The 17,356-nt window shown below is 26.5% G+C and overlaps 1 protein-coding gene across 1 annotated transcript; it reads left to right on the top strand.

The window, feature by feature from the left end:
• The first annotated feature begins 4,506 nt into the window (after positions 1 to 4,506).
• On the top strand, positions 4,507 to 7,434 carry LOC132918876 (uncharacterized). Its single transcript, XM_060980210.1, has 6 exons — positions 4,507 to 5,268; positions 5,410 to 5,488; positions 5,839 to 5,938; positions 6,235 to 6,357; positions 6,420 to 6,578; positions 7,286 to 7,434. The coding sequence occupies exons 1-6, from the start codon at positions 4,518 to 4,520 to the stop codon at positions 7,340 to 7,342; spliced, it is 1,269 nt and encodes a 422-aa protein (XP_060836193.1). The 5' UTR covers positions 4,507 to 4,517; the 3' UTR covers positions 7,343 to 7,434.
• Positions 7,435 to 17,356: the final 9,922 nt, after the last annotated feature.

Genomic DNA, 17,356 nt, shown 5'->3' with positions numbered 1-17,356 from the left:
AAATATTTTAAAATAAAGAAACACTTATTTATTTATTACTCATCGTCCAATGGCTTTATAATTTAAATTACGATTTCTAAAGATTCATAACACCCCACTTTTGAACACGACACTTGATGTCATAGGTAATTAATACTTGAAATTGTTATAATAAACAAGATTTTTGGAATTTATAACAAAATTTTAACTATTAAGTAACAAATTTTCAAGAATTTTTATTCAGTGATTAAATTGTTTATTGAAAATTATAGAAAAATATTTTTAAAAAATTGAAATTTATTATGCTTTGCTTATAAATAGTGTCAAAAATACAAAGAAATTCTCCATAAATATTTAGTATCATTAAAATGGATTTTGTAAAAAATTCTATTCTATATTCTATAATAATTAAACATATATGTGTTACTTTGTAATCAGTTTAATTATTTATAATTAAAATCATTAGGTATTTTAATTAATAATACGTAATTTGTTTAATAACCATTAACCAGGTGTATTAGGTAGTATAACATATTTATTGTATTAATACTCGAGTGTGTCTAACAAATAACTCCAATTAAACTATATTATAATGCATCTGATCGAATGATTACACTATAGTGTTTACCACAATATTCAGTGGATGTTTAAATAATATATTATTTAACATACCATACAAAAACAGGTGCCTTGCATTTTTAAATTGCATAGGTCCTCGCAAATCAAATGGTTGGCCTTGTGCATAATTTCAGTATTTGTATGTTAGTTATGATTTACAAACCATATTATATACTTAATATGTAGTTATATAATAGGAAAGAATCAAAAATATTGCCAATACACGTGAATTAACCGCAGTACCGTGATACTATCGTTATAATAATATTTATAGTTTACAATTTTCGTATACGCTCAACGCGTCAAGAGTTATATAATTCAAAAGAAAACCACTGCATTGGATCATTGGGATATAATCTTATAGTAATCTGTAGCTCTCAAGCACGATAAGGACAAAAATACGGGAAGAGATGGAAACGCATACGGTCGTGGGCTGTGGTGCAAATATAATAAATATAACATGTATTCAATAATTAGTCGTATTCGTATGATATATACGCAATATGTATACATACTCGAGTCAGAAAATTAATGACTTTTATTAAACTATACAATGCAGCCGATCGAATGATCGTTTAGTGTGTACAACAGTTCGGTGTATACATAGAGCTTTTTTTATATAAATATTAAATATTTATTCCTAAGTGAGACAGAGTAACGTTAAAAATTCGTCTATTATTATAGCTATACTATAAGTATATAGACAATAATTAAATAAAGTATAAACTATCATTATTAATAAATAAATCAAAAAGACTTGAAATTATGTTGATATAATCTTGAATATCTTATTTTTATGTAGAACTTATATTCAACATAGACGAGAAAACGTACAGCTTGTGATTAACATTAACACCTGGAATTAAGAAATTATTTTTAATTATATACAATAAGACAATTATATTATTGTAAATATATTATGTTTCTATTAACGTTATTATATTTTTGTATGAAATAGTTTTTCTAACAAATGCTTTTTATAATTACTTTTTATAATTGTTATTGTAACGATAGTATCAAAAAGATGTGGATAATTTTTCTCGTTTACTAGCGATATTTGTTAAAACATGTTAAAACAATTTGGAACTTCCTTTTGAAAACTATTTCTGGATACATCCCCTACGACTTAAATATTTAATATTATGTAATACTTTTCTGTCCATACTCGTTGTAATATGACATTTCCAATTCAAATAAATATCTGTTGATAGCTATTGTTAGAAACTTCAAAATACATCTTTTAATATTGATATGGACAATGAACAAGTTACCACTGAACTATTTTATAATATGATAAAAATATTAAAGTTAACTAACCTTGAATATCATTTTATACTGCAGAAAATTCATTTAGTAAATTATGTACGTTTAAACTATTTCTATCAAAAAAAACTTGTATTAAATTTTTAATTTGAATTTTATATTAGGTCTGTACTAGGTTAAAACCTACCCTCAAGTTTCACGATAAACACACAATATAGCTAAACGAATATAAATATTTTAAATCGTTATTTTTTGTCATTGTATTTCTAATGATTTATAAATTATATAAATACATAGAATATACCTAGAAATTTATTTTCCTGCTCTCTGTAAGAATAATTAAATTTTTTATTTCTACTTTCTATCTACTCCCATACTTAGTGTTTGAAACTTCAAAATGCTTACTTTATTTTCGGAATTTGATGTAGACACTAAATAATGAATAAGGTATCAACGAGTTATTGTTGATAATAATCGAATTTCATTGTATGCTAATTATTATATGACGTTCTAAATTGGAAAAAAGTTAAAAAGTGTCGTCATCAAATGGGAAAATAAAGAATGCCAGTCATTCTTTTATATATTATTTAAGGGTATATTAAATTATTTTACAATACAATATAAGGAAGATAATGTAATGTCTTTAAATAATTTCAAGCATAACTTATTTATTATTTTAATTATTAATGAATAATGATGATAATTTATTATTATTATTATAATTCCTATACCTACATACAGCTAGTTATTGTTAAAAACTTTGAAATGCACCGTTTAGTATCGGTATGGATACTGAACAATGAATAATTTAACAACTTGGTAAAACACGATTGTGCCCGCTCCACTTTTTTACACCAGAAAAACACAATAAGATTTTGAATTTACACCAGTGTTATATGTTCGAATTTTATATTCCAAAAATGTTATTTTATCACTAATTTCTTTACGGTGACATTTAAATATATTATATAAAAATAAAAATAAAAAAATCGATTTTGTCGAAAACTGATTATGCGAAAAAATTCCCGTTTTTCCGTTATTTTTTCAGGGGTTTTCCCGACGCTTTTGAAACCTTTTGGAAACTTTTACTTTTGACTCCCCAAAGTACCAACTAGATGAATTTTACTTTTCAAAGAGGGGCTTAAGTAAAAAGCGAAGCATTATTACTATTCCAAAACGTGATAAAAGACACAAACATAAAACAAAAAAATAAAAATAAAACACTCATCATTGAAAAATCATTACATTCATCACTCCGTTCAGAATCTAATAACGAATAATCTTCAGACAAAAGTAATTTTAAATTTTAAAATTTATATTAAATAGGTTTTTATTTTATTAAATATACACATACTTCATTAAGTTGTTAACAACTGTTCATTTTCTTGGTTTTAACGATAGACACGCACTAGTATTAAGGATATTAATATTTTAAATCCTTTTTCCTTGTCTTTGAAATTTTTATGATAATGAATTAATTAATTATACAAAATAGCATTTTATTTTCGTGCTCGTTGTAACAATGGCATTTTTTAATTTCTATACCTACCTACTGATAGTCAATGTTAGAAACTTCAATATACACCGTTTAGTATCAATATGGACACTGAACAATAAACAAGATATCAATGAGCTATTCCAGATAATAATTGACAATCGTTGTATGTTACATATTACATCACGTTCTATCGTCAAAAATATTTATTGATAAATGATAATATAATTTTATTAAATTAAAGTATACAAACAATAAATATAACTTTATTCACTGTAGGAATTCGTTTTGAAAAAATAAGGTAATTTTAACTAATTTTATATTTTTATCAAATAGTTCAAAGAAAAACACTATGATTATTAATTATTTTACCGATTTTGTATTAAATTTAGGCCCACATCAAATCAACGTATTTATTAATAGGCTATCATTGCAGCAACGGATCTAAGCTAACAAAGTGAGTATAATATATTATTGTATGCATAAAACATTTTTGAACTAATAAGTCATCCGGGAAAATCAATGTACCAAATTTTAGGTAAACTGTAAATATACCCATTAGAATCTAAAGATTAGATTTTAAACTTTTAAAGTGACAGAAATTTCTAAAAAAAAGTCATTAAAATAAGTATATTTTCTTTACACGTATTTTACATTCCAATAAAATAAAATATATTAACCTATTTTTTTCATTATATTATATAATACCTATTTCAGAATATGTAATATAATTTTTAACATTAAATTTTAGCTCGATATATTTAAATTACGAAGATTTATGAAACAAATTTATTTTCTAATGATCTAATGATCGGGTTGAATAATTTGATGATTTTTTTTTTGTACTGTAATTTAATACATAAATCACAAGAGGTAAAATAATGATTTTCACATTATCTAAAATAAATATCAAATTAATTTCTAAATTCTACTGTATTCAGACATGTCATACTCTCTTGGTGAACATTGAAATGGAATTGACATTTAACATTTCTTAAAAATGAGCAATACAAAAATATTACCGTTAACTTATTAATTCTATTTTTCAAAACTCTGACTGAAATACGTGTTATAGATACTTTAATTATTTTATAAGTAATTCATAAAGTAAAACTAATCACAGAATATTAAATTTTAATTTGCAGATCGAATCTTTAAGAACATGACATTTGATATAAGCTTATTGAAACCTAACGAAGTTTGCATAAACATGAAATTGCTTAAGCTATTTCGTTTTTTTCATCTATGTGATCCAAAAAGTAAAACAATTTTCAATTTAAATGTGTACCAACTAGTTTGTTACATCATAAATTTCATGGTTGGTAGTATAGTAATATACGGATTGATGGGTTATGTTACTGAGGAGAAAATTGTAATCATAATCGCTAACGACATACAGATAATGTTTTGTTGTATATTATATTATCTATGTTTAGTTAAAACAATTACAATTTTTCACAAAGCGAAAAACATTTGGAGTTTACTCCATGTAAGTAGTATACATTTTTTGACTAGTAAACAGTGTCAAAATCATATTGGAATTCTCTATAAATATCGTGAAAAATTAATAAAAATTACAAATTACATAAGCGTTATTACTATTGTAGTTATAATCCAATGGTGCTTATATCCTCTACTGCTGATTTTATTACAAAAAGAACATGCAAACCAATCAAATAAACGCTTTGAGAATATTTTCAACTTTCGGTTTCCCGTGACCATTAGTTACTATAATAATAATTTTGTTATATTTTATATTATCGAGTTATCTATTGGATTGACTCTAGCCTACATGCATTTAGTAGGTGATATTTTCTTTATTTCTCTCTGCTGTGTTATGATTGCTCAATACGAGATGATTCAAATAGCTTACAAAAATGTCAACAGTGAACTGAATTATGAAAATAGCAATAGTAAGTCAATAGTTATAACATTTTTTGATTTTCTACTGTAATCCTCCAATTGAGATGTATGACTGTATAAGTTTTTCACACAATTATTAAAAAATTAATTAATAGATTAATATAGCAATGCATTAAATTGTACATTTTCAGAACACAAAAGTTATGTTAACATTAACGATTGTTATGATGATTTAGTATCAATTATGAAGGATCAACAAAAACTTTTTGAGTTAGTACTTATAGTTTAAATGTTATAGAATTAGTCATAATACATTTATCAAAAACAATTATTTATTTTAGTATATCATTTAACTTCAATAAAAAAATTAATCTATTGACCAAATGTTATGGATTTAAATTAAAATTTTCAACAAAAAAATACAATTATACTGTTAACGATTATTTTTATGATATAATATTTATATGAAGGAACAAGTTTACGTCAGTGCTTTTAGTTTTAGAATAAGACATGATTTCTCGTTTTTTTTATGACCATTTTTTATTTTTATTATATCATTAATACCCAATTAAAATAAATTTATTGATGTTGTTTATTTAAATATTATTTTTATTTTTCAGGAAATTCAAATTATTTCATTCTACGTTTAAGCTTATAATTGTATCAAATGTTGTGGTATATTCGTGGTCTATCATAATTTTAATATATTCATCTACTCTGGTAATAAAAATATAATATATATAATAAAAATGTGTAATCAGGGGTTGATCTATGATTATTTTGTAAAGGGTGAAACGATTATTATCAATAATAATAGTAAATAGTTAAATTTCTAACTAATTTAATATTATAATATTAACATAAAAAATGGGGTAGGAGGTTTGTTTAAAATGTTCGTCTTTATAGCACTTTAGCAACATCCTTTACATCCACCCTTGTGTATTTCTATAAATGATTGACGATTAAATAAATACTGTCAACCGAATATATTGTATTTATGTTTTATGTTTATATAGATATTATTTACGTCATCAGAATCAATACCAATGCTTACTATAATCAAATTGTTAACAACATTTGGAACCGTTATTGTTCTTTTACTACTCCTTTGTTATTTATTGGAGCGCATTAATAACATTGTAATATATATGTCGTTAAATTGCAATTGAGATGGTTTATCGATGAAACATTTTATTTGCAGAAAGAGTCTGTCCATTTCGGGATGTATAATTGTAATTGGACATCAATGAATTTAAGATCGAAAAAAATGTTATTATTATCAATGCAGATGAATAATGCTAATAAATTGATGATTAAAATAACACCGAGAAAAATCATCGACCTACAATTTTTTAACAGCGTAATATCATCGTTTATGATTTTTTTTTTCCATGCTTTAGAGTATTTGTTAGCATTATTTTGTACATATGTTGGTTGTTACTATACAGTTTGTGATTGCATACAAGACACGAATGGTGTGTGCCGTGGTATTCCCTTTAATGCAGTTTAGGATTTTTGGGGCTAGAACGCTATAAAAAAGGTGATCGGGTGAAAAATTTGGGTTCAAGTAAAATGGTAAATGATTAATTAAAAACCAATATTCTTCAGACGATATACTAATTCTAGTGACGATCTATAAAGTGAATTTGTTAGTTGGAGGTATAGAAGCAAATAGTGTTTGAAATGTGGGCGAGCTATAGTTTAGTTCAATATAAATTTCAAATGTATTATGTAGTTAAATCATTAGTTTTTGTGAGGGGGGGCTATAGCAATTCTAGGAAGTCTAAGCCCTCCATGACCCATCTTGGTTAGTTTATGGTTGGAGGGTTAAGAGGACTTCAGCAAAATTAAATTACGTGGAATATGGAAAAATACAGAGTAAGCTGACTAAATATAAATGTAATTAGTGTAGTATTGATAGAACTTTCTATCGTCGATGAATGATACATTTTGGAAAAGGAAAATTGGTAACTGAGAGAATATAAATAAGTTTTATTATAATAACGCAAATATTATAATAACCAAATTATAATTTGTAATTAATTAAAAATAATATATTAATTCCAGGTGATAATCACATGCTATAACATTATCTCAGCTATGTTGAATATAACTTCTAAATAAAAAGAAGATGAAGTAATATCAACAAAATTTCAACAGTCATTTCGATTCATTTTATTATTTTAATTATTAATAATGATAGTTTATTTAATCATTGTCAATGATACATATATTAGACGCTTTTTATCAAAATTTTGTCTCACTTCTTCATGTTTATATATATATTAACTTATTGTATATATGCACCTTATTTTAGAATTTTGATATGGATTATCAATTATTATAATTACCACTGTAAATGCATATCAATGCAAATCTCAAAAGAATTTCATTAAATCAAAAAAAGTTTATATCCACTATTATTAATTATTATTTGATTTGACACATTGTTTATTTAATTTTATTACGCCACCTTGCTGCAATGTATAGTGGGTTTTATGTAAAATTGAAAATCTCTTTCAAGACCAAAAAAAATTACACATGCACTGTATAATGTGATACATTTACATAATGTACTATAGACTATATGTGTTTAATATCATTGTACTTACACCTATATATTATATATATATATATATATATTATTTATAATTATATGTGATACACTACAACCTCTAAAGGCGCTTAATGCTATTCAAAGTTTAAGCTTACACAAAATATTGATTTCACTTGTTACACGCACATCGTCCGCGATCTGACGCAGTCGGGTTGCCTTCCTGATAGATTTACATGCGTTTAAATCTAAAAAATTTTTTATGTAACTTCTAATACTCAAATATAGCATTCGACTTTAACTTTTTCTCCTAAAAAACTATATATAATATTATTGTCTGTGAATAATAACGAATATTCAAACACTGCTATTATACACATTATCAACTCTTGCTATGATTTGCAAGGCCTCATGCAATTTATAAATAACAGTATCCAAAGGCACACCCCCGATGTGGCGATGTCTAAAACGTTATAAACACTGGTCTCAGTCCTTTGGCGCTTATAATTATTTTCTGTTAGTAATCTCCATAGATATCGAGAATAAGTAGAAACATTATTTTATTCTTAAAATTAAATACCATAATACCTTTACGCCCCGTGCACCAGCTCACCTATTGATTCGTGAGTGTGTCTCACGATTTTATTATTTTAGTTATTAATAATGATTGTTTATTTAATTATTGTCAACGATATAACTATATTAGACCCATTTTTATCATAATTCTATCTCACTTATTCATATATATATATATATACATAACTTGTTGTTTTTATGCACCTAATTGACGGATTTTTGATATGGATAAATTAGAAAAGAAACATTTCCTAATTTCAGGTAAAAGCCACATGCTAAACATTCTCTTAGCTATATCGAATTTAAGTTTTAAATAAAACAGAAGATAAAGTAAAATTTATATAAAATTTAAACCGTATATTTTTTGATTTATATGTTATTTTAATTGCAAATAACAAAAGTTAACGTTTATTAATATTTTGAATTAGTTTTCGATATTCAATGCATGCTATACATAATTCTGTTTCAGTTATACAATATTATATGAACTAATGAATGAGTTATGGTGAATTAGAAATCACTAACATAATTTTCTAAAACTTTTTATTGTGTATTCTATTATTTCACAGATTTGCATAACTTGGTAATTCATATTATTAAAATTAATTTTAAACATTAGGCAAATTAATTAAAAAATTGTAAATTATAAAATTATATTTGGTTAAAACTTTAAATTTTTTTTTTTTTTAATACTGTCATATTAGTGTAATTACTTCAATCATCGATATTTTTTATCGATAATAAATTGGTTATCTAGTTGGTATTTTAATTAAAAATAAAATATTATTCTTTCTTTTCTTAGCTTTTTCAATGATCGAGAATAACAAAAATACCTTTTCGGTAAAATTAGAATACAACTCAATTTTTATAAAAATTGATTTTGTTAGAAATCCAACAACAAATTATCGTGGGCCTACCTAAATTACAAGGAGCCACTGTGTAAAATGTTATCCAACTATGCATTACAAAGTCATTTTCTGCGCTCGCGATTTTATTTTTTTATATTATATTATATTTTAATATCATTATTTAATTTAACTTTACAAATAAGACATAAGTCACAACTTACTAAGTGTTAAGTAAAATTTAAGACTTACTTAAAAACCTTGGCATTAATCAATTGTTATTTTTATTTGTTGCAATAAAATTAATATTCAATTAACAAATATCACAATAACACTGACCAAAAAAATAAGTCAATTATAATTAAACGCGCAAGTACAACGACAATAGACAATCATGTATTTATGGGTTATTAAATACAAAGTCATATTTTAATTATTGTGAAGAAAAAAATTTAAGCGATAAAAATGCCCTTCTATTATCGCATTAAAACATTAAAAACATATATACCTAGACAGCCCACTAAAAGTCGATGACAATAAATAAACTATTCTGCGTAGGTAATACATTCCATAATATTACGAGGGAAAGCTAGGTTTAATAACACTACATGCACTCATACGGACACCACAATACAATGGGATCGTCTTAAGTAGTCGTGACTCGTGAATCCGAAAACTCGAGAACTAGAAGGGTCATGAAAAATGGGGCAGGGAAACCCGACTATATAAGAGATCTCTAAATAGGACGCTGACAGCCGTGATTATAACAACGAAATTTTTCAATTTGTAAATTCACCCACTGATATTAAGTTATTGTTAGAAACATCAAAATACACCTTTTAGTATCGGTTTAGTCACTGAACAATGAACAAGGTACCAACGAGCTACTGCATATAATAATTGACTATAAATATATATACAGTACCTAAATTATTTTAATAATGATAACCTAACTGTTTTGATTGTATTATAGAAAATCTAACTAGAACAAATTAGCTCCCCCCAAAAAAAGTATAATGATTTATCAATTGCCATCATATGATGACATCATATTAGATGACACTTGGAAGTATGTTCAAATGTTGATAATTGTCCAATAAATTAAATTTTAATAGGTATTGCCCATAATTTTAATTTTTTAATTTTCGTTTTTTTTCTATATTTCATTTTAATTTTACTTTACTATTTATAATAAATTAATTAATGTTTTAGTTGTAACATGTAGATCTAGGTACTCGTTATATATTGTATATGAAATTATAATAATTTCAATATTAATAAACCAATTATTACTAATTATTAAATATTGAATTTTATATTAAATTCTTAATACATTACCTAACCGTATAAAACTATATATAGCCAAATTATTATTGCCAATATCGATAAACGACAAATTGACGTGCGACGATGTCGTACGCGTCCAAATTGTCGTTCGTCAAAATGATCGCGACGAATTGACGAGCGACTAAATTATGGTACACCTTTATTATTTAACTTTTTCACACAATGAATAAATAATGAAATTGCATATTAAAAGTCTTTACTAAATTGCATACTTACAGTAAACAAACAGGATATTAACGAGAACGATTGTGTACGGGCCGGGTACGAACTATAATAGGCCGTGATGCCCGGTCACCAAAATACTTCACGCGTAACGGCACGCACACACCGACCGACCTGTGTAATGGTGTATATATGTATAGCGACTCAAAGGAAGTGGACGGGGTCGCCGAGCTAGACCAAAGAGTGCTAGTATGTGGGTGGTGTGTGTATGTGTGTATATTTGTTGGTGTGTAAACTTAAATGCTAAACAGATATAGGTAACTATAGTAAAAATGGTAACGCAAATTGGAGGTATGGTAAAAAATATATAATATAATAATAAAAAATTACGGCCCTTTTGGCCCAACAAATAAAAAGATATAAAAATATGATGTAGGGTTGCCGGTTCGGCACAACCAAATAATAAATATTATACAGCTAATAATAAGTATATTGTACAATAATATTTAACGGTAAATAATAATTTTCAAATAATAATAAAAACTCACAATTTGTGGAGCACTGCTGGCCAGCCGCTACCTATACAGCGATTCACGCCCACGCAGTAATATAAAAAAAGTGGCGATTCGCGCCCACGCAATATATCAAAAAAGTGGCGATTAGCGCCCACGACAAAATATTTGGTCCGCGTAACAACGACAATACGGTACGAAAAAGACTGACGAAAATTACGGCGGCCGTGTTAAAACTGTGCGCATCGGCGAACCGGTACGGCGACAGATAACACGCCGTCGTAATTTACATACTACAATATTATATAACTCACGACAATAATAATAATTAAAATAAATAAACAAAAATAAGCACAAGAATAGTGGCCGATGCGCGTGAATGTGTGTGTGTGTGTGTGTGTGTGTGTGTGTGTGTGTGTGTGTGTGTTGATCGGTGGTTGTGCGGCGGCGACAGATTGCTTTGATGATCTAGTAGCAACTATGAAGGATCAACAAAAACTTTTCGAGTTAGTACGTGTCGTTTATAATTTTTAGATTTATACTCATAAGCATAAGACGTTTATTATGAGATATATTTTTTTTTATCACGCCATTAAGACTTGGTCGAATTAAATTTAACAATGTTTTTTTTAAATTTAAGTATTATTTTATTTTTCAGTAAGTTAAAATAATTATATTCTACGTATAAATTTATAACATTATCAAATGTTGTATAGCATATTCGGGGTTTATGATTATTTTAACATACGCATCCGCTTTGGTAATATAAATTTAATAGATTAAATAAAAATGTATAACCGGGGGTGGATCTATTATTATTTTATAGAGAGTGCTACGATTATTATTTATTCAAACATTTTCAGATACATAAATAATAGTAAATAATTTAATTTCTTTCGAAACAAAAAAAAATATTAACTTTAGCCAATAATGTAGAGGTGTTGTATAATAAGTTTGACATTAGAGTTCTTTAGAAACTTTCTTTAGAACTACCCATGTGCGTGTCTATAAATAATTGTCTGTTAAATTAATACTGTTAACAGAATTTTTCATGATTACATTTATATAGATTTTTACGTCGTCAGAATCAATACCAATGTTTTATGTTATCAAATTGATATCAGAATTTGGATACGTGTTATTTTTTTACTACTCCTTTGTTATTTATTCAAACGCATTAATAATAATGTAATGTATAATATGTTTCTTAAAGTCTATATTTGAGTTAGTTTATCGTTGCAATATTTTTTTGCAGATGGAATCCGTTCATTTTGAGATGTATAGTTGTAATTGGATTACCAGGAATTTGAGACCGAAAAAAATGTTGTTGTTATCAATGCAAATAAATGACATATTATAGAATTAAGAACATTATCTAAGGCATCTCATAAGCGTTTTATTATGTTTTTATTTTTTAGCGAATAATGAGTATTTTAAAATTGTAAATTGTTTATACATCTTAAATAACTCATTACTCGCTATAAAATAAAAATATAATAAAACGCTTATGAGATGCTCTAGATAATGTTCTTAACTTTAAATTCTGTAATAGGTCATTCCACTCTAATTTGAGAAATGGATATGGTTATATTCATTTTTGTGAACGTAAAATTTGCCTTGTTGCGCGTGGATTAGAGGGTTAGAGAGAGATAACAAATACTACGCTGGCATCCTCTTAACATTTATTTAATATTTTATTTTATTTACATTCTATAATTCATCCTGAGTACGATGGTTATTGCCGTACCGGGTAGCTAGTTTTCGAACTAGACGGGATTAGCGTGAAATTACGTTTAATGAAGCCCTGCAGAACTGTTCCGTCACGGTGTTGCCCGTGTATTAAATACGTTAATAATGTGTGAAGCTTTGTGACGGTGCTAGGGGTGGGGGGACACTGTGCAAATGCCCGGGGCCCCGTGGTCAGGGGGGGCCCCAAATCTACTTATTTTATGATTATTATTAAGTATTTACCATCCAGTTCAATAATAATCAAGGGCCCCGCCAAAAATATTGCTCAGGGCCCCAAAATACGTATTGGTGAAGCTCACGTCGATCAAACGGTTTTCAAAGTGTATTCAAATAAACACGTGTTTAACAGTCGCAAGATGCAATGGAAGTGAAATACGTCAGACGGATTGTTTAGAATGTACCATTATATATTATATTTATTAGCTTAATAAAAAATCCCAGTCAACCCTATCCAATAGTACCACAACTTAAAATCCCCGTTTTTAATCATATTTCTTAATATCACAGTGTTACGGCAACAATAATATAATATAGCCTGTGTTGTAATACGTACCCTGTCGATATAGACGACGATTCCCGTGTGATTCCGTTCCGTGCATTTTATATTATACTTATGTATATAGCTGTCGACAATAACCGATCGCGTGTTATAATACGGAGACGAGATAGATGTAAGTGACAATATCAGTAATGCACTGTGTAAAGTTCCGGTAATATCCCAGAAGAGCAACCATTCAATTACCATCACACAGGTCATATACTATTTTTATTATTATCTTATTATATATATAATATTTGTAAAATTGCATCCTATGTGTACTCATTGCAAACCGATGTCGATAAAGTAAATATAAAAATAATAATGTACTCGTATATTCAAATTAAATAAAAAGTCAATGATTTGTACCAAAAGAAATACAGCATTTTCGTAAGTTTTGATAATAGTTTATTAATTTATTATTATTATTATTATTATCATTTATATAGTCGTATATATATTTTTTTTTTATATAGTTTACTTATCAATTATAATAATTAATATTATTATAATTATAACATCGTACTGTTCTTTGTCTATAATATTGTATTGTACATATCTATTCTGTGGACTAGCATGAAGGTAAAATTAAAATATCCGATAGTTTAAAAGTGGTATTCAATATAAATAAGGTTGGCAAAGGGGGGGGGGGGCAAAGCCTCCGCGGCTCTGTGTTAAGTTATTGTGCACTTGGAACGCAGTTTTTAAATCGTTGGATTGAGCTTCTCTAATTAATTTTTCCCAATTCAAGCACTGGGAGAGACTTGAATGCCTGGCATTTATAAACTGCACGGAGCCTCACAAATCATTTAGAGTTGACATTGTGTACAATGTCAGAATTTGAATGTTCGTTTTGATATATATACTATATTATATATCTATGCAATTATTTGATCGAAAGGAAACAAAAATATCGCTAGTACACTAGAATTATCCACACCTTCGTGATACTATCGTTAGGTACAATAAAAATTATTATTCACAATTTACGAATATGCTCAAAGTGTCAAGAGTTATATAAATAGAAAGAAAACAACTGCATTAGGATGTAATATTAAAATAACGAATAGGCAGTTCTCGGGTATAAAGACAAGAATAAAAATACGGGAAGAACGGATGATACACACAGAAGTGGTCTAACAGCTACTAACTTACCTGGTTAAATTTAGTTAGTATTACTTTTTATTTTGTAAATTTGATGTAGCACAATCTTCAATCATCCGATGAGTTCTTTTTATTATGTACACAGTATACATGCACACAATATACGACTTAATTATGTATTTTTTTGTCACTTGTTGGCTCTAGATCTAAAACCACCCATACAATCAGCATGAATAAATCGCTGATTGCAAAAAGAGAATAAGTCCGTTTTTTATAATTTTTCAGGAAAAATTAATTAAAACGAAAGACCCATATTATTTTAATAATATTTTAAATCTCTAGTATTATATTATAATGGTATCAAGTCAATAGTTCAATAATCGTGTATTATGATAAGAAAAGTTTAATCTTAAAACAATAAGTGTCATAAAACTTTTTTTTATAAAAAGTATTTGTTAGAAAAATTAATTCATACAACAATACTAAACCATATTAGAAACATAAGATATTTACAATAATATAATTGTCTTTTTGTATATAAATAAAAATAATTTCTTAATTCCAGGTGTCCAATGTTTTTTACTAATAGCATCTATAGCACAATATAATGCAATATAGATGTTTATTAAAAATATATACATATATATTCTTGTACTCAAGTTACAATTTTAATATTTATGTTTACAGATTGGCATGGTTAAAATGTTAACAGCTGTTTATTTTTCAAAGTTTTCAGGATAAATATGCATTAGTTAGATGGTTATAAATATTTTAATCCATATTCCTTGTCTTTGAAATTTTTATAATTAATATATAATAGAAGGATGTACATAAGACGGGTAGAATCCGGAACCCTCCCATTAATTAACAGAATTTAAAATCCGTAAGGTACAAACCATTAATTGTATAATACATTTTACATGTTAAAACAATTTGGAACGCCTTTTTGAAAAATGCTTCTGGATACACCCCCGATGACATAAATATTTAATACATTTCTGTTCATACTCATTGTAAGTAGGACATTTCCAATTCCAATAAATATCTGTTGTTAGCTATTGTTAGAAACTTCAAAATTCCACTTTTAATATCTGTATGGACACTGAGTAATCAACAAAGTTACCAACTAACTAATCTAGATTGTAGATAATCGGCTATAGCTGTATGCTACTAAAAATTTTATTTTCTAACGATATAATGATTGAGTTGACTTATTTTTAGAGATGTCATTAAATACATAGATTATTAGTTGGTGAAATAATATATTTCACAATTTCAATTTTGAATAGTATTTTATAACTTTATAGTATAAATCCTATACATTTTACATAAACATTAAATTCTTTTCTACATCTAACTGTACATAAACATGTCATATTTTGAAATTTAATTGATGAGCTCTAATCTAAATCCTGAAATGGAACCAGCATTTTATATTTCTAGTAAATGTAAAATACACTAAAATTCACGAAATCATCATAGTTATATTTTTTGTTTTTTAAGGAAAGTAAGCGCGTTTCATACCATAACTATACGTCATACCTCATACGTATAAGATAAGTGTTATACTTATTACTTTATAAGTAATAGTAACTATAGAATATTTAATTTTATTTTTTAGATCGAAGTTGTATGAACATGACATTTAATATAAGTTTATTGGAGCCTAACGAAGTTTGCATAAACATGAAATTTCTTAAGCTATTTTGTTTTTTTCATCTGTGTAATCCAAAAAGCAAAACCATTTTAATTTTAAATGTTTACCATATAGCTTATTACATCATAAGTTTCTTAGTTGGTAGTATAGTAATTTACGGATTAATGGGTTATGTTACTGAGAAAGAAGATGCATTCAATATTGCTAACGACATACAGATAATGTTTGTTTGCATATTATATTATACGTGTTTAGTTATAATATTTACATTAATTTATAAAGCAAATAATTTTTGGATTTTACTCAGTGTAATCAAAATGCATTTTTTGACGAGCACACAGTGTCAAAAACATATTGGAATTCTCCTAAAATATCGCAAAAAATCAATAAAAATTACAAATTACATAAGTTTTTTAACAATTACATCTGTTATTTTATGGATCTTGTATCCTCTAGTGCTGATGTTATTATAAAAAGAAGACGCATACAAATCAAATCAACGCTTTGAGAATATTTTCAACTTTCGGTTCCCCGTGATAATCAGTTTCTACAATAATAATTTTGGTATATTTTATATTATGGAGACATGTATTTTAATATTTCTATTATACACGAACTTAGTGTGTGAAGTCTTCTTTATTTCTCTCTGCTTCGTTTTTATTACTCAATATGAGTTGATCAAAATGGCTTACGAAAATGTAAACAATGATCTTAATTCCGAAAATAATTATAGTAAGTCAATAGATTTTACGATTTGTTATTTCCCACTTTAACTGTAGTTTGACTGTTTAAAATTTTCAGACAATAAATAAATATTCATGGACTAATAATATTGCATTAATATGTACATTTTCAGAAAACAAAAATTATGTTAAGATGAATGATTGTTTAGATGATTTATTATCAATTATGAAGGATCAACAAAGACTTTTCAAGTTAGTACTTATAGTTTAAATGTTTTAAAATAAGTCATAAAACATTTATAAAAAGACATTTTTTTATGTTATTAAAACTTTGTTGAAAAAAAATTTAACGATATTTTTTATTTTTTTTTACAGGAAGTTAAAATAATTTCATTCTACGTATAAGTTTTC

Source organism: Rhopalosiphum padi, chromosome 2 (genome assembly GCF_020882245.1).
Source record: "Rhopalosiphum padi isolate XX-2018 chromosome 2, ASM2088224v1, whole genome shotgun sequence".
Lineage (NCBI taxonomy): Eukaryota > Metazoa > Arthropoda > Insecta > Hemiptera > Aphididae > Rhopalosiphum > Rhopalosiphum padi.
This window is presented reverse-complemented; position numbering and strand designations above follow the sequence as displayed.